At 41.5% G+C, this 23,430-nt stretch overlaps 1 protein-coding gene and 1 long non-coding RNA gene across 3 annotated transcripts; both read left to right on the forward strand.

The window, feature by feature from the left end:
• The first annotated feature begins 1,107 nt into the window (after positions 1-1,107).
• Positions 1,108-10,313, forward strand: TYMS (thymidylate synthetase). 2 transcript variants are annotated; one of them, XM_068671491.1, is made up of 7 exons: positions 1,108-1,417; positions 2,098-2,171; positions 3,388-3,562; positions 5,498-5,599; positions 6,765-6,940; positions 8,923-8,994; positions 9,933-10,313. In XM_068671491.1, the coding sequence occupies exons 1-7, from the start codon at positions 1,240-1,242 to the stop codon at positions 10,068-10,070; spliced, it is 915 nt and encodes a 304-aa protein (XP_068527592.1). In that variant the 5' UTR covers positions 1,108-1,239; the 3' UTR covers positions 10,071-10,313. The 2 variants fall into 2 exon arrangements, with proteins under 2 accessions (XP_068527592.1, XP_068527593.1); XM_068671492.1 differs by lacking the exon at positions 9,933-10,313 and adding an exon at positions 7,976-8,023.
• Positions 10,314-15,545: 5,232 nt separating this feature from the next.
• Positions 15,546-22,300, forward strand: LOC137851789 (uncharacterized). Its single transcript, XR_011093475.1, has 3 exons — positions 15,546-15,893; positions 18,458-18,618; positions 20,916-22,300. It is a non-coding gene; the product is annotated as an uncharacterized lncRNA (long non-coding RNA).
• Positions 22,301-23,430: the final 1,130 nt, after the last annotated feature.

Genomic DNA, 23,430 nt, shown 5'->3' on the forward strand with positions numbered 1-23,430 from the left:
ACATTATACACTTTAGCTTGCACGGTATTTGCAAATTATAATAAAGGTTAAGTACTGATACATCTCTTAGAAGCAGAGTTCTGGGTAATTTGGTTTCATTTACTGTGCCTGATATTTCTTAGAATTTTTGGCACAATTTTTGGCACATTTTTGTTCACCATTTTCAACTGTCTTTGCTAACAAAGTTGTATTCATTTCAAAATGTACAAAACGATACAAGAGACACGAGAAAAATAGTAATTTTATTGTCTAAATAGTAGGAAAGATACAGTTTGCTGCCTGCTGTAAGGAGAAGTAATGCTTTCTAGCAAACAGTCCTCTGTTCCATTCATCCATTTATCCATCTCCATTCATCCTTCATTATATATGCCTGTATTGCAGGATCCTAATCTTGAGAGATTAGTAGTCATAACTCCTGCAATCACACTAGTAGTTAGAAAGTTGGGTTTTGTCTGAGAGATAAGTGTCTGAGAGATAAGTGACTCTAAGACATACTAGCAAAGAAATATTCAGGGAAGAGCTTGATGAACAGAATCTATCTAGAAAAATTTCAGATGATGCTGCATCAGGAATAATTTCCATCAGTTCAGAAGGCACAAGTCAGAATGCAAAACGATGCTGAAAAATGGGGGAGAGAAGCGGAGATCGACAGGATGAAACTCAGTAAGAGCCAGCACCGAGTGCTACCCGTGGTGAGAAGGTATGGCAGAGAAGGAGCCCAGCTGTAAAAGCACGGGTGGGTGTAACACGGGAGGTGAGCCTGTGCATGGGGCATGGTGCTGCAGGAGCATCTCACAGAAGATGAGGGAGGCAGGTGCCGGGCTGCACTCGGGGCTTTGGGTATTGAGGTCGAAGCAATCCCTCCTGAGGTGTTGCAGCCTGCCAGCACAGGCCGAAGCCTTCTGTCCGGCTACCAAAGAGACCAGAGATGGATTAATTTGCCCGTGGGGTGGAACAAGTGAGAAGTCAGGGCACTTTGGTGCCCAGGCTCGGTTAGGTTTTTGGGAAAGGCCTGCCAGGCTGCGTGCAATGGGGCCCCAGGCAGAGCTGTGGGGAAAGCCACTGCGGGAGGGGGGGGAGAGGAAGGGGAAGCGCTGCTACGCCTGCTCCTCCCAGCGCTGGGCGGGAAAGCAAAACTTCTGCCGGGCTCGGACGAGAGGCCGAGGGCTTGGGGACAGTCCGAGCCGGAGCCGGAGCCCCCCAGGCCGGCGGGGACAGCCCGGGCTGCTCACTGCCGCCATGCCTGCGGCGGGGGAGCCGCCGAGCGCGGCTGCTAATGGGCTGGAGCCGATGGCCGGCGAGCTGCAGTACCTGCAGCAGGTCCGGCACATCCTGCAGCACGGGCACCGCAAGGACGATCGCACCGGCACCGGCACCATCTCCGTCTTCGGCATGCAGGCTCGCTACAGCCTCAGAGGTCGGCACCGAGGCAGGACCCGCGGCCCCAGAGCCGCCTCGCAGCGCTGGGGGTCGGGCGCCATCTTCTCTGCCCGGGGGGCTGCGGAGGTGTTTGGGGGCAGCCCTGCAGCCCCCTCGCCCTACTCCAGGCGGCCACGACTCAGGGACACCCCCGGCAATGCTTTTTGTATTTTAGGGAGGAGTGGCAGTGCCCCCGGGTGAGGTGGTGAAAGGGGGGAGGTGGGGAGGGAACCTTCCTGCTGTGCGGGCAGAGGAGGGAGAACTGGTGAAATAGGTTTGTGTATGCTCGAAAAGTTTCCCCTCAGCCTCCTCTGAGGTAGGATTGTTTATCCTATAAAAGTGTATCCAAATCCTCCTCTTTCTGCTTTCTACATGCCAGGCCTACGTGGCCCCGCATGCTGCCCCATGGTGTCCCTGGCGGCGCTCTGCAAAATCCCCCTCTGCAAACTATCGACCTCCATCTGCCGCCGCACTTTGCTCCAGGAAAAGAAAAGGCAGGCTCTTATCTTCCTCGGCCCCAATAACTGCATTGCACATCCTTTCCCAGCGTCTTACCTCATCTCCAAAGTCCTGAGCATCAGATGAGGACGCTGTCCTCTGGAGAAAACACTAGGTCAGCTCGCCCTAACAAATTGGTGGTCATCTCTGACAGCTTGTATCTGTATATTATTTTTTCAGATCAGTTTCCACTGCTAACAACCAAGAGAGTGTTCTGGAAAGGCGTGCTGGAGGAGCTGCTGTGGTTTATCAAGGTTCAGTATTTGGATGTCTCTATCAGTAGCAGGCCTGCAAATAATATCAAAACAACTTTCTGGTATGGAATAGGTTAAGGAATTTGGGATGGCTGCGGGTACTTCTGTTCATGCAGCAGAACGCACTGCATGCTCAAGACCATTATCTTCGAGACACTGTGTATTTTAGTGAAGACTATTGCATTGTTGCAAATCATTTTCTTCCTCTGTTTCAAGGGAAATGGCCTCATACAGTGAGTGCTTGTGCTATGCTCTGCAGTTGCAAAGCCTAATACAGTCTCTCTTATTAGTGTTTGTGTAAGAAATAGTAATATGAAGTAGCTTGTAAACAATTTAATGATCCACTTTTTAATATTGAGGTAGATTGTATTGATTTGAATAGAAGCAAGCGGTGAGGAACCACAGATGCAGTAAGACTGATGTAAACATTAGGCTTTTTAGCAGCAAAAAATGAGACCTAATAGAGCTAATAGCTGTAGGTAGAGTACTAAAATTCTGTAGATAATATGTTGCTGTACAAGGGTTCTTGATATGTTGTGACAATGTACTGGTGTGTGAAAATCTACCTAATCATTTCCTAAATAGCAGGACTCAAATACATACATATTTTTTTTAAGTATCATTTTTCCAGAGATAAAAGGCTAGATACTCCCCAAAACAGAACACTTGTTATGTTGGATTTGTGAGTTTGCTGATTCGGAGTTGTTGAGGAGCTCATTGTTCTACAACTCTTGTTGGATGACTCTAGGTCATTTTGTAACATTTTAAATTTTTGTCACGCTAACAAGAGGGATTTTAAGACCTTAAGCTCATTATAGGTGGCTTGGGAAAGACAATGTCTAGGCCATCCATTTTTTGTTTACTTTTATCCATCTGAAAGCAAAATGTTTTTCTCTGTAGATGTGCATGTGAAATGATATACTGCGGGTGACCTTGAGACTGTACTGTTTGTGTCTTCACAGTTAAAATAATCCTGGGTTAAATAACAGGAGCATAGCATCTCAAACCTCAGTCTAGTATGTTGCTCATAAGATTTATTCTGTCTAAGTGCAAGAACAGCACTAGTATAATAGTATAGTATAATAATCAGACTGTTTATCCTTTATGTTAAAAGTGGAGAGACGCTGTTGAATGGCAAAGCTTAACGCAGCTGTTTTGAATCATGTCGTCTGTGCTGGGATTAGGAGGTAGACTTTGTACTGTCTGTATTTTGTAGGGTTCGACAAATGCCAAGGAGCTCTCTGCAAAGGGTGTGAAGATTTGGGATGCCAATGGATCACGTGAATTCCTGGATAAGCAGGGTTTTGGCACCAGAGAAGAGGGGGATTTGGGACCAGTTTATGGTTTCCAGTGGAGGCACTTTGGAGCAGAATACAAAGATATGCACACAGGTAATCAGATAAAAATGCATTTGATTGCTTAGTGGGATGACTGTAACACCTCACTTCCGGAATTCTGTGCATGGTTTGGATTATTGTTAAAAGGACTGTTCACGGGGTGACCTGAAATCGAATGAATAATCAATCTGTCAGAGAGAGTGAGTTTTGCTTTTTATTTTTTAATTAACTGAATCTAATTATCCTGAAAGAAGTAGCATTGTATGTTGTAGTTTGGCATTTATAGAACAGAGGAATCATAAGATGCGTGTTACTTTACTTTAATGTAGAGTTGGTATGGGCATTGATAGATGGAAAGATAGGTATTTGTATTGCAAACCAGAAACGTGAGCTAGCTCAGTGTGATGGCAGTGGGACACAGACTGTGCTCTGAATTCTAACACAGGATCCTAACTCCATAATGCACTTGTGCTGCCAGGAGCTGATGTTAGTGCACTATGTCCATGGGAGATTGTGGAACAGAAAAGTATTTCCATTTTAGCTGGAACTATATAGGATGTATCCATAGCTGATGATGCTGTGGATAGAATAGCTGTAACAAATTTCGATGTGATGCAATATCTGTTGATACTATTTTCAGTGGAGCTGGTCCATTAAACTCACTCTGAAGTGTCTGGATGGCTCTTTCTAAATCATCGAAGCAGAGGACATGCAAAAACTTAAAAGGACTGCCATAAAAAATGAATCACAAAAAAAAAAAGAATATCCCTGTCTGGTTGGTGTGATTTTTTTTAACTCATGTGGAATATTAAAATGGCTAATTGTATTTTTTCCTGCATTTTCTTGTCAATGCATTCTCAAAGTTGACATTAGTTATAGATGTTGTACTTAATATTGGCATGTTGACTGCTGGCAGAGTACAGTTTTATGTTAAAACAGGTGGTCCAAATGGTGAACTGACAAGTCTAAAAACTTACAGAAATGTTTTATGTTTGCTTTACTGAATTTAAAAGAACTGAGGCCTAACATAGTGTAGCAAAAATGAACAACATAAATACCCTTAACTTTTGTTGCTAATGGATTTTGTTATGTTTTGCTACTAATGGATAGGTAATTAGCTTCAGGAGCTAACAAAACCATTTGAGAAGGCTTCTGGCACAGTGCTGCTGGCAGAAGAAATCCCTGAGATGCTAATTATGTATTACTACTTTGCTTCCCAGCCAGCTTGGGTCTCTCCCTGTAACCATAATTTGGTGTTGTGTTGCAATAAGAGTTATTAGAAAAAATTAGTTACCAACCATGCTGATTCACTGGCATGAGTCAGAATAATGAATAACAACTAATGACTCTTTTATTTTGGAATCCATTCTGCTGGTAAGTTAATTCCAGTGAATTTTGTGTATAATTGATATTGAGCCTAAGATCAGCCAGCACAAGGGTCAGTGGGTGAATTATAATATCCTGCAATATATGAGATGAAAGTTCCCTTCTGGCACTGAATGTTACGGAAATTTAGTTTTTATAAATGACCTTGTGAGCTCTAGATCATAGAATCATAGAATGATGGTTTGGGTTGGAAGGGGCCCTAAAGCTCATCAAATTCCAAACCCTCCTGCCATTGTTTTCTGGGATGTAATGTTCATGCAGACTTCTTCTTTGGTCTTAAAAAATGTCTAGTTGTTGATGCTTGGAAGAAAATGTTCTAAATAGGAATATTCCCATTTGAATGGGTGCTAAAGGTACACAGGAGATTGTGGGACATACTGTAATACCATCATGAGAATTTCACAAGCCTTAGAGCACCCAAAGGAAGACCAAGAATAGCCTACACTTGGAAGGTGCAAACTGATAAATCTAGTCATTTTCAAAGTTCCACTAAAATCTTCAGAGATTGGGGTATGACCTTTCAGTGGGGTGTGAGCTGGGCTTTAGAAATAAATCATGATTTGAATCTATCTGACTTAGATCATATTTGGTATCTTTCTTCAGATTATTCCAACCAAGGAGTTGATCAGCTGAAAAATGTGATTGATATGATCAAAACCAATCCAGATGACAGAAGAATCATTATGTGTGCTTGGAATCCCAAAGGTACTGAACAGCGCACATTAAGGGAATGCAGTTGAATGTTATCTTACTGTACGATAACCTAGGTTCTAATTACTGTGTCAGCAATCAGTTCCATCTTGGTGTCTGCTTATTCTTCATAAAACTACCAGGAAAAAGTAGGTCACTGAGAGCAATAAAAATGGTCAGGGGTTATCAGCTTGGTTCTCTTTCTACTTAATTCTCATGTTCAGGCCTCATAATTTTTGAACGATTACTCCAAAGTTTTTCTCAGCAGCTTAGAGTGAGGGATATACATGGCTACCAATGACAGAAGTTGTTATGTTAAAAAGGTTAAAAAAAAAAAGTATACCAAAGCAGTATGTCTGTTTTTAAGACATATATTAAACCATAAACTTAAAACCTTGCAACTATAGAACAAAAACGTTACTTGTGTTGTAATTATATTCTTTGGATATACGTGTGTCTAGATGCCTACTCACTCTGTAGCACTGCCTCTAAATTAGAGCTGCTGCTAGAGTACGTTCTACTTCAGCAGCAGTAGTTCCATGCCCACAAAAAAAATCCCCCCAGCATTTTCCACTTAAGCCTCTACAAGAGGTTTCCAAGCACTGTTGCTGGTATTTTTAAGGTTAAACATTCTCCGATACCAGGAGTGAGTTAAAGTTTTACTTACCTACCTGTAAATTTACTATCTTCACTTTTAAGTGTAGATAATCACTCAAAAGACCTTTTGTTTGCTAATTAGATTATTGTTGATCACTCAGTTTTATATCAACAAGCAGTAAAGATACATTGCAGTGAGAAGAGCATAAGATGAAGCTGTTGGAAGTTGCTTTAGGGTACACGCTTAATTTTAGTCCTAATGCCTCCCTTTAGGGAAATCAATTGGCTCACCTAGGTGAGTAAAACCGAACTGCTGTGCAGCATTATGGCGTAAATCTGTTCTGTGAAATATCTGTTTATGATTTTTCTAATCATACAGCCCAGGAGACAGGTTGTCATGACCCAGTCTTAATTGCTTAGGCAGCAGGTGCTTTTAAACAAGAGAAAGCAGAATGATAGTGCAGCTTGATATTGCTGTCTACTATATCTCACCAAGTGCTTGTTCAGTTTTTGCATTTTCTACGTTTATGACACGAATGCTGTTTTGACTTTTTTCCCTTTCTTCCTGTATTGCAATTCCTAGATATTTCTCTGATGGCTTTGCCACCTTGTCATGCTCTTTGCCAGTTCTATGTTCTAAATGGTGAATTGTCTTGCCAACTCTATCAGAGGTCTGGAGATATGGGACTAGGAGTGCCTTTCAATATTGCCAGCTATTCGCTGCTCACATACATGATCGCCCATGTCACAGGGCTGAAGGTAGGCCAATCGATCATTTTACTTGGTATTGTTTGAAGAGTGACAAAGTTGAGACTCTGGTGTTATGTCCAAAAAAACTGGACTGAACAGACTTTTCAGATTCTTGCTGAAATATGTGTAAAAGAGATTGGCAGTTGGGATCAGCAGTGCAAGAATTCTTAAGTTCAGGTCAAACAGAGGAGATCCTCTAGGTCTCTTTAACTGAATGTGTGAAAACTGACGTGTTCCAGTTCTCTTCTACTCAGAAATCTTAACTGAGCATTTGTTGTTGGGATAACAATGTACAAGTGGTTAAATTTTGTAGGATTTGTTTTTTTGTTGTAAGTGACAGCTTTTCTTGTAAGCAACAGCTCAGCAGTTGCTGTCAAGATTCCACTTTGGATATTCTGCCCACCTAACTTCCTGTATTTTCAGTTTTGTGGCTTTATTTAATTATTTATTTGTTTATTTTTCCAACTGTAGATGGTTATGTAGAGTGGCAGTATGTGCTCAGATGGGTACTGCCTTTATTCCAGAGCTGTATTTTGTAGTTTGGTAGAATAATTTAAGTAGACCACAGCCTTACACAAGCGAACCCCTCTCATTTTTAGAGCACTTAAAGATTAAACCAGCAAGGCCATTTGGGCCTGATCCTCCTGCCACCAGCAACATGGAAGGGAACTTAAGGTAAAATAAGAAAGTAGAGAAAAGTCAAACTTCACAGCAAAAGAACAGACATACTTTTAAAAATAGGCCGAAGTACTAGGAAAAGCAAAAATAACATTATGTCCATAAAGTAGCTCTTCCCCAACCACCACTTCCTCTCACAGCTTTGATGGTTTCCTTTTTTCCTGTGGAGAGATCCACAAATCTTTGCTTTTAAAATCCAGCACACTGTGAAATATTACAAGGAGAAATGCTAGGGGATACAGAGCTCTGAATAAGTATTTTAATATCCTGGTTTGTATAAAATTGCAAATTAAATAGATTTTTAAAACGTGTATTGGGAAGCGATAAATTTTAGTTTTCAAATTTTTTTGCCCTACTTATCATTAGTTGAGAAGTAATGCAGCCTCTGAAGACAGACAATTTTGACCACTCAAGGTAGGTGTCTGAACTAATCATAAAATATCCTGCGTTGGAAGGGACCCTCAAGGACTATCAAGTCTAACTCCTGGCTTCACACAGACCATGTGTCTGAGAGCGTTGTCCAAACGCTTCTTGAACTCCAGCAGGCTCAGTACCAGTACCACAGCCCTGGGCAGCCTGTCCCAGTGCCCAGCCACCCTCTGGGTGCAGAACCTTTCCCCAACCCCCAGCCTGACTCTCCCCTTTCCCAGCTCCATGCAGTTCCTTTGTAACTAAGTACAAGGAAATTTTCCTTACCCTTTCTGTACTGTAGCAGTGTAATCTCTGAGTATCCGACATTTAGCATGATGTATCCAAAGGCTCATCTACATTGGTTAGAAGTTGATAAAATAGCCAGTAAAAACTACGTTAAATTAGATTTTTCAGGGTTGCTTAATCAAAGAACTTTCAAGCCTGCAAAACTCATTTGGATGCTGGATAAATGCATTAGCCTCCATTGCCACAAACTACATTGTTCAGCAGTGGCTAAGGCTGCTAGTTTGAAACAACTTCAGCCAGTCCTACTTGCTGAGGATGGGGAAGAGAAAACTGGATGTCACTGCCACACCTGTTTCCAACTGGGTGAACAGATCACTAGTACTCCATTCAGTCACTCTAACTGTTTCCCGAGGAAGATTTCAAGGATACGTTTTTTTTAGTACATTAATGGGAATTTCATTATGTTTTTATTAACCATGCATGCATCTGGGAAGAGACTGTCCTCTGAAGTTTGCAAGGATGTCTTGATAATGTAATCCAGTACAGAAGCTGCAGTTCCATGCTAGCTGTATGATGCTAAGAATCAACACCGTAGGCATTTTAATGTTGTGCTTTCTTGAAATCTGACTATTAGAACTATTTTCCTTTCTCTTCAGCCTGGAGAGTTCATACACACATTAGGAGATGCTCACATATATCTGAATCATGTGGAACCTCTAAAAATTCAAGTAAGTACTTACTCCGTGTTCTTGTATCCTTTTATCTTCCACAATGCTCATCCAATACAAAGTTATCTTGGTGTTGTAATTACTATTTTGCAGATACTCATTTGTATGGCTTTTCTTACATTTCTGTGCTAATAATTATAGTATTGAAAATGGGTATTACCATAATAAACTGCCCTTTAACCTATGTTCACCTCTGTTTGCAAACAGAAACATAATACAAACATGACTGAAAAGTACATCAATGTACCATTCCAGATTGAAATGTACTATTCCAGAACCAAGTTAGAGATCCAGTGTCTGTACCTTACTTTTGACTTCATCATTACAAAACCTTAGAAAACCATTCTGCCTAATAGGATAAACTCAAAATAAAATGTCTTTGGAGTATATCAGAAAAGGCTAACTCATCAATTCACATTCGTTAGTCACTACTACTATTTGGTTGAATAAGGGTATATTTTCTTCAGGATCTAATTTGGTGCAGTAGAAACAATTAGAATTTTATTTGATTAGACTTGGCTCGGAGTGAATATCCTCACAATTCTCACAATTTGTATGCTTCAAAACCATCCAGAGAACTAGTTACTGGTTTGGGCCCTAATGTTCCCATGAGAAACTGCAGCACATTGGATGCACATCTGGGTCAGAATTTCCAATTTAGTTTCCTCTGGAAGGAATTTAATTTGCATCCATGAGAATTGCTCTACAAACTGAAACTGCGTGCAGTGCATTCGGACACTGCTGCTTCCAATCAAAATACTAAATTAGATACTGCCAAACTGTATTGTAATTATTTGCCTTTAACTCTTCCTGGGGAGGGGGGAGAATCTACATGGTGTAATCTGAATTGAGATTAATGAGATCGAATTTATAACATAAAATCTCTGCCTCCAAGTATTACCTTTGTACAATAAACTAAGGACATGCTTTTATTTCAGCTTCAAAGGGAGCCAAGACCTTTCCCCAAACTCAAATTTCTTCGTAAGGTTGACGACATCTGTGACTTCAAGGCAGAAGACTTTGAGATTGAAGATTATAATCCTCATCCACCTATTAAAATGGAGATGGCTGTTTAATGCAATAGAACAGCTTCTATTAACATGGAAATTTACCTAAGCTACTTAGCTTTCTCTGTGCTTACAGTAACTTTTTTTTTATATACTTCAAAAGGTATATGCTTTATTATTGAAAAATAAATGGGTGATAATAGGTCACTGTTATCTTCAGTACTGAGTTGTCATAACAGAACAAATTTCTAGGCATGGAAAGCACTGCTGTTTTTTCCATCTGTTACAAAGCAGAGTGGAATTCTTAGCTTCTGTGAGTTGAAAGAGTTTGGATTATTCCTTCTGTGTAAACAATGCATATACTATGCAGATGTTACCCCAGCTTTAGGTTGTTTGTGAGATGGTTTTCTACACATCATTTCAGTTAACAGCGGCCATTTCAGTTACCATTCATCTACTATTTCTGAGTTGTACTTGCATAGATGATTAATTTAGTACTGAAAATAAGAGCTTTTATGTGTGATAGAGGATTTCTTCAAGTTTATAGAAGTCTTTAAAATGCATATGTTTAATAAAGCTTTTTTTTAAAAAAAGTCTTTTGGAATGGATGATGCATATTTAATTTTACTATGTTTGTAGTAGTAAGTAAGAGCTGGGAAACAAAGGTACATGCTGTTAGTCAATAAGAGTTGGAAAGCAAAGGTGAATTCTAGTTTAGCAGTCTGCTACCTCTCTGCTACCATGGGCAACAGTTTCCTGTATCTCCTTACATAAAGAAATCAAATTTCACTGTAAAACTCGTGTCTTTCTGCCCTTATTCACTCCTATTCAATACATTAATACTAGTAGAAAAAATGTATTTTAATTTCCAACCAGTAGGATTTACTAAGCTTAAATTATTGCTTTCTTTCTCTGGCATGTAGCCCAACACACAGAATGGGGGAAAGAGGATGTTAGTGCCTTTTGTAAGTGCACCAAACGTAAATAAGCCACTGCTTATTAGACAGGTTCTCCTCAGCATCTATGGTAGTCCATGTTTCTTGATCAGACTGAGATCATACCAGAAACTTGCTTAATACATGGAAGGGTACAGACGGTAGCAGTATGCTTACTAGTTACTAGTCCTGAAGGCCATGTCACACGCTCTTTCCTGTAAATTTCATCCCAGCTCTAGCAGTTTTAAAGTCATCTAGTTAGGCTCTTCGGGTGCCATCTATCTTAATCATACCTTGCAGCTTTAGGTTGTCAGCAGCTTCTTACAATGACCATACTTTCGTAAGTTAACGATTCTTGGGTGTATTTACAGTCCTCTAAAGTACAAGAAAAAAGTTTAGGTTGTGCATTCACTTAAGAGTTCTGCCTACACTTAGCAAGTTAAGTTCCTTTTGCTGGAAGCCACTTTATGTAACACCTCAGTGAAGGTGGAATGTGCAGGGTGTTTTAGCAAGTGTAGCTAGAGAGAATGTGAAGCAAAATGTTGGCCTCAAGGCTTGAGTAGAGGGAATTAGCACACGGTGAAGTTGACCAGTACAGACACACCCAGACATGAGAAGAAAGAATGTAGAATGGGAATCATTGCCTGCCTTTTATAAACTGAAGACGAGTTATTCAAACCATAAAAAAAAAAATATTAAAAAATCTTCTTAAGTATGAAGCACGACAAATGGCCTATCTTCCCATGGGTATAGGGACATACACAGAATGCTTAAATGTGGTAACAGACCAGTGCATAGCTCTGGAAGAGCTACTTCTATTCACTGGGAATTAACTGAAATATCACTGTTCTCCTTTATTAGCACGATTTAGTACTGATAGCAGTTGTTGAGCTAAAGCACGGACCTTAAAGTCCAAGCTAGTTTACGCTGCTCAAGAGATCAGAAAGATACAAAAAAAGTAGAACTAGTTTATTATACAGCAAGCTTTAATGTGATTTAAATCAATAAGTGTGAGACTAGCATATTTTCAGGCAAAGGAAATTAATATTCAAAAAATATGAATTTGTAAACTTAAACTCGAGGTACTCAAAGAATTCACAGAATGTGAAGACTGTTCACTGCTGGCAAAGAGACCGGTATGACTGAAGGCTATATCCAGAGCAGTATGTTAGACAAAACAGGACATTGCTAGACCTTTTGGGAAGCTATGAAAGGAACCCATAGGCCTTTTGAGAGAAGGGGGTGTTCCTGGACTTTCTGATGAATAAGCTGTCCCCAGCAGTTTCCTATTCTTCACGCTTTCCAACTGATGACTTAAAGAGCCCTACAGGTGGCATAAAAGAGACCTACAGGTGGCATTAGATGTCAGTTCATTACCAGCTCTGCATAGCTGTAGCATTTCTGAGTCCTTACCATTTGCCCTACGCTCATTCTGCCTCCCAGTTTGGTCTTGAAGTTTCCTTGTCCAGTCTTTCATCATTCCTTCTCCAAATGCATCCTTTCATCATTTCTTTCCCCAGTTTCCAAGGGTAATACATAAGGTTGCTGTTGGGTCTCCCTGAAGCCTTTCCTTATCTGAGCTGAACAACCCCAACTCCCTCAGCCTGTCTTCACAGGAGAGCTGCTCCATCCCTCTGATCATCCTTGTGGTCCTCTTGGCTCACTCCAACAGGCCCATGCCCTTATGTTGGGGGTCCCAGAGCTGAGCACAGTGCTCCAGGTGGGGTCTCAGGAGAACAGAGCAGAGGGGGAGAATCACCTCCCTTGACCTGCTGGCCACACTTTTCATGGAGCCTGGGATACGGTCGGCTTTCTGGGCTGAAATTATAATTAATAATAATTATACATACATACACCGATATCGTACAATTATATAATAAAATATGGTATGATATGATATAATGTAATTAATATTCATCAAGGCCGCTCTCAGTCCCTTCTCCACCCTGCCTGTATTTGTGCTTGGGTTTGCCCCAGCCCAGGTGCAGGACCTTGCACTTGGCCTTGTTGAACGTCATGAGGCTCACACAGGCCCACCTCTCCAGCCTGCCCAGCTCCCTCTGTATGGCATCCCTGCCCTCCAGCCTGTTAACTGCACACACAGCTTGGTGTAACTGGCAAACTTGCTGCAGGTGCCCTCAATTTTCACTGTCCATGTCACCAACAAAGATGTTAAACAGCACCGGTCCCAACACTGCCCCCTGAGGAGCACCACTAGTTACTGATCTCCACCTGGACATTGAACCATTGACCACAACTCTCTGATTGCGACCATCCAGCCAATTCATGACCCACTGAGTCATCCATCCACCAAACGCATGTTGCTCCAATTTGGAGACAAGGATATCACTGGGGACAGTGTCAAATGCTTTGCACAAGTCCAGGTAGGTGATGTCAGCTGCTCTTCCCCTATCCACCATTGCTGTAACCCCACCGTAGAAGGCCAGCACGTTTGTCAGGCACACTAACTCCTTCTATGTTAGCTGAGCTTCCTTAACTCACGTTATTCCTTTTGTCTTATATGTTACAAAATTGGCCTTGCAGCAATAATCTAAGAGTATTAGTTATCTGGTTATGGGAGATAAGGGGTCATAAAAGAAGGAATTGTCTCTGAATTTTGAGACCAACACCTCATCAATCATCAAAATCCATAGTCTATTCCTTTGTCTGCCTTGGTGAGTTTGCTACCTTATTGTCTAGGATCCATGAAGTATCTTGAAGATTGAATATGGCCCAGGTCTTGAGTACCTTTTATTAAAAATAAACTTTTCACTTTCATCTGCTTGAAATTTAATCACACTTCTAACTTCTCTTTGTAGCCCACAAGGGTTACAAGGCTAATGCAAGTTGGGAGCACCAAGTAGGAACATCTTTTTAAGTAAAAAAAAAAAAAAAGGAACCCCATGGTAAATTGTTACAGGAGTGTTTTGTATAACTAACATGCTTTCAACACTTCCTGATGCTGAAATATCATCAAATATTATCAAGTGCTGGACCAATTCACAGAGGCCAACACTCTCAGCATGAGAGCAAACAGGCACTGAAAACAAAACACCAATGCCTGTGTTTAATTAAGCACATGAGAGGAATGTTCTAAATAATAGAGTAAATGATAGAAGACTAAACAATAAAGATCAACAGTGTTTCTACTCCTTCATGATTTTTTAAAACGGCTTCTGACAAACTGTCCTAGCAATTTCTGCCCCACATTCCCCACAGTGACCAATACTGGGGATCAAAAGGGATCAAAGGTCTCGGTGCAGCCCTATAGCACAACATGAAACAAAGAAAATTACAGAACTGCATGCAAGCTTATGCTTAGAAATCACAGACATGACAGCTGAAGAAACCAATCAGACTAGTTTGGAGGGGAGAGAGAAAAAGATTTTCTCATTCTTGATGCATTTTGCAGAGCCTTATTCTGGAGCTCTTTGTCCATCAGTGACAGACAAGGTTTCATTCACCCTTCCCTGCCTGCAGCTGTCACTTTGGCAATAACTCAAGGCACTAGCTTTGTAGGAGCTGTTTAAATATCACTTTGTTGTGGCACTGCAAGGGAAAAATAACAGGACCTGAAGTCTCCCAAATTAACATATTACAAGAGCTGCTACAAGAGCTGCTGGCAACTGATATCAAAACATTTGTACAGTGTCCCTTCTGTGTGGTTCAATAAATGCAAATTATTTTCATTATTCCATTTAAATGAAAGGTCGCATGAGTATTTGGATGAAACAATGTTCAAGGATGTTACCAATATTAAAAGAATCAGATTACACTTGTGAGTTACTATAAGGGCTACACCTGACCCAGGTCTGGATGAACTCAGTTACACAGAAGAAAAAAAAACGTCAGTGTGTTTGAGGGCAAAGCCTCATTGGAGTGCATTTAGAAATTCCTGTCCCTTACCTGGATGTTGAACCACACAAGGGAAAGGCAAAGTGAAAATGGCTCTTCCATTGCAAGACAAGGACAGTGGCTTTCACCGAAGCAAATAAGTCTGTCTTTGTAGTGAAGCCTTTAGGTAATGCTCACACAGACTGATCTGGCAGCTCTGCCAGATAATTGCCTCCCTGACTGCCTCAAGATCATTTCAGGATTTAGGCTCCTTTGGGAGCCCACTCAACCTCCTCTGGTTGCCTAACCTTCATGTCCACAAGCAGGGACTGCAGATGCCCTGGGGGCTGGACTGTCTTAGCCATACTTCAGCACACTCTGTACTGAGCAGCTTTGGGATCTGCTTGCCTTTGTGAACAAGCAGCTATTCCCATTTTGAGACAGCATAAGTGAACACAACAGCGATTTTGCTACAGGAAATCGTTCTTTCTCCCAGAGACCTGTTCAGATGAGAGATGGCCTGATAGAAAAGATGCACTTGGATAAGAGTCAGGGTTCAATTTCTAGCTGTGTTACAGATTTCCTGCCTGGAGCTTGGCTAAGTTGTTCAGTCAGTTCAGGCCTCACATTAATTTAGCGGGTCTGTAGTATGGCTAATGGTATTCCCTCTATTCGCAGGAGAATTGTGTGGATAAATACATTAAACACTTAATGTGGTTCTCAGATGTTATGGTCAAAAGAAGAAAAAGATTACACAAACCAACAAGTAAAGCCAATATTCAGGACTTGCCTTTACTTTGTAAAGCAGAGCCATACTGATGGGTGATTAAAACACTTCCTAATAGATGTTCACCCCCCTCTGCAAATTAAGTGCCTTATCTACTGATAGAGAACAGCTGACAGAGAGAAGTACAATGAAATGTGTTGATAGCAGGGCTTGGCATGAGAAACTGGCAGCAGAGGAACTATGCTAATGCAATCATGTTGTTTCCAGTTGCTGCAGAGGAACGAGAATTTGTTAATTCGCGTTGCTTGGCTCTGTCGATTTAGTGTCAAGAGCTGGCAAGAAGATGGATGCAGTAAGAAAACATTTACTTCAGGCTGGATACTGCTATTCTGAAAGGTTGGTCTGTTGGCACCTGGCTGCTTATGGTATATTTTGATACGGTTATGATATAAATTAGTTCTGGTCTTTGGACTCATTAAAATATTTAATGTGAAAAGTGTTTAGGTGTAGCCGCTGGCGATGACTTAATACTGATGCTGACAAGGAGTTTCCTTGGGGGAAAGGAAAGGTTATGTGCAGCCTTATAACACAGCTGCATATATAACATCCAGGAGCTCTGCGGGGAGCAGCCAGCCCTCACTGCACCCTGACAGGGGCACAGCACAGCATCTTCCTTCTGGCTCCTCTTCTCCAGAGGTTACTGCCTGCACAGCAGAGCTGGCCTCAGGGGAAAGGTTTTTCTTCTCCACCGCTCCATCCCACCAAGATGCACAGCACCATGGCTAAGGCACAGGCACAGCCAAGTGTGTCTGTCCAAGCACGGCGCTGCCTATGTGCCAGCCTCACCTGAGCAAAGCCTGGTGGAGAAGCCAAATTTCCCCTGGGGTGACGTGAAGATCAGACTATGAAATCTCATTGCTGCATCTGCTGTGAGCAGTGAGCATGGGATGAGCATAATGCTGGCCAGGTTACATTTCTGTGGGGTCTTCAAGAGACCTGATTCTCAAGCAAATGGTGTACAGGCACCCTGACAGGCTTAAGAGGATGAAGTACAACTTGGTAACAGAATAACCTTCTGTGGGTTTGGTCTCTGCAGTTGAGCTAATGCAGCACAAATAGATTAGACACAACAACAGGAGCCAGGAACCTCGTAATTCCTACACCCGCTTGCTCATACAGCCACAGGAAGGGGTGCCGCGCTGAGCACAATCTGAGCACCACAGCCACAGAGGAAAAATCAACTCTGCTAGTAACCCTTGGGTTACCAGGGGATATCAGCAGCCCTGCAGCTCTGTCCAGACCATGTTGTCCAGACCATGTTGTTCTGCAGGGATGCTCCTGGGAGCCTCTAGTCATGGATGTGGCAGCACCGTGCTCCATGCTGAGCAGCACAGGCTTCTCCTTGTGCCTTGCTTCTCTACCTCTGGTGTGGGCACTGTCGATCACAGCTGCATACTTTCATGTTTCTCACAGCTGAGGGGATATAATGTTAGCAGCTACTCTCTTAATTAAAAAAAAATCTTGTATTTCCAGGTTGTTCACAGAAATTAGGTGTGAGAAGAAAGGAACCAGGGAGAGCAGGTGAAGGAGGCAGCCTTGGTAGGCAATGGCTGTAATAGATATTGGGTAATTTTCAGCTGTAGTATTTAATTCTAGTGAGAAATGCAAAGGAGTTTTGGCACTAGCTCCAAAGGCTAGGTGTTTGTTGCATTAATCAAATAGTAATTAGGAAAAAGCCCACAACGCATACACATACATTTACCCTGTTGGTTGTCACACCAATTCCTAGCAGTGCTAAGGCCTGCAAGGAAATCACAAACATTCAAGACTTGCTTCTGGTTTTTAATTCCCAACAGAGTTACCCAGTAGCATAAAGGATGGAATAACAGTTGATTCAGCATACTCATTTTATAGAAAATGTTACACACTTTATAAAACATTTTATTGATTTTTTTTTTTCTGCCTTCTCTGCTCCGCAAACAACATAAAGAATTATATATCAGTGTGTGCGGAGCAGTAAAGAAATGCATGTTCTGTACGTCTGGGGTTTTAATGGTGCTGCCAAGTGCAGCATGTGGAGAGCACAAATGCTGAACCAAATTTCCAGTTTCATTGGAAGCCACACATTTTTAAAAAAGTCCATTCACATTTCCTACTAAAAGTTGGCTGCCTTCCTCATGCAGACATTACAGTCGTTTTACATATATATTTTTTTTTTTTTTAGGAACAAGCTATTCCTTTAAACTTAAGGGAATACAGGTGCAGAATGTGTGTCAGGGTCCTGTAGCAAATATATTTAATGACACCCTGAATAACAAGTTCAACCTGAACTCTGAGTATGTCAAGGAGCAGTATCAACATTACAATACAACTTTCTAGACTGAACTCACTGTGTCATTTTTTAAACAAATAATAATAATAGAAAAGCCCTCCAAAGAATATCATCTGGAGGAGTTGACTCCATGAAGGTTTAAATTCATCCAGTTTAGTGACCCACTCTATTGCTTTTATTTCCCCTTGTTGGTTTGCGTCTGGCATCTGGGGATAAGGAAAATAAGAATCAAATATGCTGCAGGATCCTATTGACTTTTTCTGTCAAACTCTAATAAAAAGAGCTGAAACACTGATATGAAATGATGGGAATTCAGGAAATAGAAAGGAAATTAAAAGCTGGAATTCACATTCTGCCTGTATTGTGTGCTTTTGGCCACACTTACTCCAGGAGCTTGCAATGACTATAGCAATATCCAAACTACATTTGAGCCAGGCAGATCAGGAGCTGCAGGAAGGAGAGCAGAGTCTTCTGTGGGATTGAGTACATCTTGGCAGCATGTGTTGGATCAAAGCACCCTAAGGCATGGACGTGGCTGCCTAAAGTTTTCAGTGGAAAAGATTTTTTTTGACAAAAAACATAGTTTAAATAAGATGGCTTCCCAACCAGCACATCTCTCTCACACAAGGGAGAATTTTCCGGCCTTCGAAGAGTGGAACACCTGAAAAGGACACTACACTTCCTCTACAAGCTCTTCAGGTCCTTGACATGCTGCATTCAGAGTTCCTGATTGGGGATTTCATGATATATGGCACCATGAAAGCCCCGTGCTGCACTGCAGAACCCACAGTAAGTAGGGAACAAATGGGGCAGAGATTCCAGCCCATAGCAGTCCAACAGAGCAACATTTCTGAATCAAGTGCGTGACTTCCATCTAATTATTCCTTAACAACCTTTCCTCTGGAAGCCTCCCTGAATATAAAAGACATGCTAAATCTTCTAGAAGGCAATCCTCTACATGGGGTTCCTCCACAAACCTGAGTGAAAATTCTGGCACATAAAATGCTTAGTCATACATCCACCTCAGTCATGTCAAATACTGCTCTTTTTTTGGTATTATATCACCATTCATTGCCATTATTAGTCAGGATCTGAAAAATGAAAAATAATCTTTATCAAGAAATGTATATAATGGGAGATATTTCATCTAAGGGTTTTGATGTAGCATAGTAACAAAAGGTGATATTCCCCATTATCTTGCCAGGGCCAGTCATTTGTCATATAAATCTGCATCTATGAATATTGCACTGCCGATCTGCACCCACCTTTATTTTGAAGCCAGATGCACATTTGGAACAAGATAGAGATCGCTTCTGAATGATTAATGCAGCTGTAAACTGGGATCCATAAACTAGAATTCACAATTGCAGCATCACCATCTTAATGAAAGAATTTTCTTATTACTTCTCTTATGAGTAAGCTTCAACCTGCTCTGAAAACAACAGCTATGTTTGTTGTTTTATTTTTTTTTCTTTCATCAATCAATGGAAATGTGGTTATTGTCATTTGCAATCATCCCTCAGTTTTGCCATACCATTACTGCTTTTCTGCAATGCAGTATTATGCAGCAGTGAAATTGGGGAGGTGTCAGAGATATACAGAAGCAGACATCACTGCCCGTATCACAGACTTGAAAGAGTTAGATGAGATCTAGTCCATCTTTCTGTTCAAAGCATAAAACACAGAAGAATACAAGTACAAGTGTTTACTGCACCTTGTCCAGCCCTCTCTGAAGGCCTCTGTGTATAGATGCAAGTAAAGTTATATCAATTGCACACATTCAAATAACTCTAGAATAATATTCATTTGCGCATCTTTAAAAAAAGACAAAAACTTTTTTTACTTCTTCCTATGAAGTAGCAGAAAGCTAGCAGAAAATCCGATCAGATATATGAATAATATCCAGTTACAATACAGGAACCAAACTCAACTCAGTCATGTATAATATATGACAAATATTACTAATTCAGGTAGGAACATCCTAGGACTGAGCACTGATGTTTCTAGATATACCAAAGAGGTGTATTTCCCAGAAGACAAATCTCAATTGTATCAACTAAATGTGACACAAATAAACTGTCAAAGCTTTCACATTTTACTGAAAGACAAGTCCCTTGTGCACGCCACCCTCTCAGGCAGGAAGGATGCTGCTCCCCAAAGGAAGATAGGGACCTTTCCCTGTTCACAGTTTCAAAGTATCCCCCAGAGCCAAGGCAACCAGAGGTGGTAGAAGAAACCAGCAATTATCAGACTTCAGAGGGTCATGTAATCAGCCAAGGAGACATCCCCACTTCTCAAACATGAATTTACTGCAGGTTAACAGCACTGTGCTTCTAATCATAGTCATCCTAGCACAGACTCAATGTGTTTTCATCAACTTGTAACAATCAGACTTTTGGTGCGTACACATCACGTTCCCAGTATCTTTATGTGCTTTAGCTCCTGGTTTAACCCAACACGGCTGCACCAAAGTAAACTCTCTTGTACACAGCATACCAACATGAAGAGACTTCCATTTCACCCTTAATACCTCGTTCTCAATACGCAAATTCTTTGGGTATAATCCAAGGAATAGAGAGGACTGTAACACACTGTCTTACTGGGAGAATTAGTTAAATGGCATTGGGCCTGGTTTTTACCTCCCAAAATGTTTCTGCAAGGTTACTTTTTAACTCAGTCCAGCAAAACTTCTAAGTGTTTAGGAGCAAGTAGTGAGAACTGATCGTCATCTGCTAGCATTTCCCCATTCCATACACCATTTTAGGTCCTCCTATTGCAAGAGTGAACATTCAAACCTGTTTTACCTGCTGGCCAGAGTAGTGCAGCCAGGCACAGGATGTTGTATAAGCAGGATATCCATGCTTCAACGTTTGCTATTCTGGAGCAGACAGTGACTGCCTCAAGCCAGGTGGTGTTTTAGTCAATAGAGGATTATTTTGTTAAATGGCCCATCAGACTGCTCTTTGGGGAAACTGAAGGAGTGGAGGTGTTTTGACCTCTTTTTTTTTTTTTTTTTTTCTTCTTAAAAGTAATAATTCTGACTCAATAGATCAATTTTTGAATTACCCCCTCTATCTTCTCTCTAGCCATTTCATTGCAAGAGAACTGCAAATCAGAAAAATCCTTGGAAGGAGCAGAGAACAGCATGATCTCCTTGCTAACCCAACACAAACAGCTGTATGCAGCACAAACCAAATGGATGACTTTGTGCTTCTGAGACACAAGAGAAGATGCTGGCAAACAACACCCTTCATCTCACACAGTCCCCTTCCCATTCTCCATGAGATGCAGAGCAATGGTTTTCATCAGGTGCAGGTCTGCTTTGGCTCATCCCTTTCCTTTTTCCCAAACAGGCTAGTTTGGAGTGTTTCTGCTGGGGAGCAAGCATGTATTTCAAATTACACCAAAAGATTTCTCCTTGCCCTCTGGATTTCATCATTATAGTTGCCCCTCCAGCCTAAACTGCACAGACTGGTGGGATATTCCTGAGCTACTCCCCCCCAAACTGGTGAAACAACTCAAGGATTAGGAAGAAGGAGGGTGCCAAGGTCTACCTTTGAAGGAAAGATGACTTGCTATGAACTTTGTTAGTACATCAGCAACATATCTGAAATCTATGCAGCACAGCAATTGTTTGGCACCTTGATTTAAGGATGGCATACAAAATAAAAAGCATAGCATAACAAGACAGTTTGATGAAAACAGGTGAAGTAATGCTAGCCACTTGAGGCATGGCTATCAATCTCTTCCCTGTTCCCCGTAAGCCAGCAGGGAACTCAGAAGCAGCAGCTATTCTAACTGAGCCCATCAGTCTGTGTTGCACTGCCACACGTGTAACTCTGTGGCTGTGAGCAGTTGATATAAACCCCTTCCTTTTAAAGTCTGTTCAAGCAGGAGTGAAACATTAAATGGGAAAGTCAAGTCAAACATCTCAGCTGTCATATTTACTCTGAGAAGCACCCTTGTTGTCACACCTCCTGCTCCCAGGGAAAAGCAGGCTTCTTTAGAACAGGAAAGTTAATCTTGGAAGTGAACAGAATTCCCCCAAAATGATCACTTTAGCAAACAGATCAACACACGAGGCCCAAGTATTTGCTAGCAGACAGTGGTAGCAAATAAAGTTCAGTTACTTAGTTTTCAGTTTTCAGTAGGGAGTTATTGAAAAAAACCCCAGCCATTAAAAATAAATAAATAAATCAAACACCCCATTATCCAAGCTTAAAGAAAAGTAGGTCCTCTGCAAAATCACAAACAAAGACCTGCAGATTAAAGCATAATCTCTATGTACACAGTTTCCTGCTAGCTGTCGGCATTAGTTCTCATTAGCTGTGACTCCACATCTTGCACAAGGCAAACTGCAGCCACCTCCCTGGAGGAGTTCACATCAGGAGGGACATGGGCAGGGTTTGCTGGAAGGGCAGGGGATCTCTGAGCAGAAAGTAACCCCCACTGCTGGGGAAGTGGCTTGTCTCCAAAATGACCTGTGAGAGCATTTCAGTTGGGACATGGTGCCCAGTTGCCTTTAAACTGGAAATACAAGAAGATTTCCTTACCATGACACCTACTGACTTCCACAGAAGCCAGAAGACAAAACAGATTGAGTAACTGGAACCACATGGACGCCATAAAGGAGGTGACATGCAGATGCTTTTTTCTTCATTGAGGAAATGTCACAAAGTGCAAACATGTTTACAATTGGCACGCAAAATTAGTTACTGACAGCAAAGCAATGTGTTTCTCAACCCCAGGCAAGAGCATTTGATGCTTTCCCCTTAAAATCATTAAGGCTTGAGCATCCATCTTGGTTTCATTATGGAAGCAATATTGGTGGTTATTAAAAAAGAAGAAAAAGAAGTGAGCCTCATCAGCAAGGCTGACCTTCCCCCATGCTCCTCTCCCTTGCTGGAAGGCATTGCTGTACAAATGACCCTTTTTACATTTAAGATGCCTCTTTGTAAGTTTTTGATAAACCTTTTCTCAGGACCATGTTACAGTCCTGGACTTTGGCGAGGTGAAGGCTGCTGACCAATTTCCTGGGGAACAATACCCAAAGGCTCCATCCGACAGAGCTGAAGTGAGGACAAGAGTGGATGCTGGCAGCCCCGAGCCCATGGGCCTACCCCCCTGCAAGCTGCGTGCTCAGGGTAGAGCCGCATGGCACAGGAGCCAATTTCTGCCCAAATAAGCTATTTTTAGTCTTCAGTAACATGCTAAGTACATGAGATTTGGCTCCTGGATCAAGAGCATAGTCAATAAGGAAGTGACTAAAAGATTGAAATCTCAGATAAGAATCTCCAAGTGAGAATGACAAAATCAAGAGAGGGGCATACAAAGAAATATCTGAGAAGCAGAGCTACGCAAAAATCTTTTCTTTCAGCCTAAGCTTCAACAAAATCACCCTGAAATGTTCTGATCAGTTCCACTTCTAAGCAATGCACAGTTGTTGCAGCCTTCCACACTGCAAACTTAGTCCTGTGCTGACTCCAAGAACTGTGATGCCTGTACTTTATCTGATATTTTAGAGCCAAACATATGTAGAAATTATGACAAAATCAAGACCAGATGTGCAAAAGAGGACAACCAGGAGTGGGGAATCTCTCA

Source organism: Anas acuta, chromosome 2 (assembly GCF_963932015.1).
Source record: "Anas acuta chromosome 2, bAnaAcu1.1, whole genome shotgun sequence".
Taxonomy (NCBI): Eukaryota; Metazoa; Chordata; class Aves; order Anseriformes; family Anatidae; genus Anas; species Anas acuta.

Coding starts and splice junctions, on each gene's coding strand:
- TYMS (XM_068671491.1), top strand. CDS start 1,240: ATGCCTGCGGCGGGGGAGCCGCCGAGCGCGGCTGCTAATGGGCTGGAG. Junction 1,418..2,097: donor GGCTCGCTACAGCCTCAGAG/GTCGGCACCGAG, acceptor TTATTTTTTCAG/ATCAGTTTCCACTGCTAACA. Junction 5,600..6,764: donor GTGTGCTTGGAATCCCAAAG/GTACTGAACAGC, acceptor TGCAATTCCTAG/ATATTTCTCTGATGGCTTTG.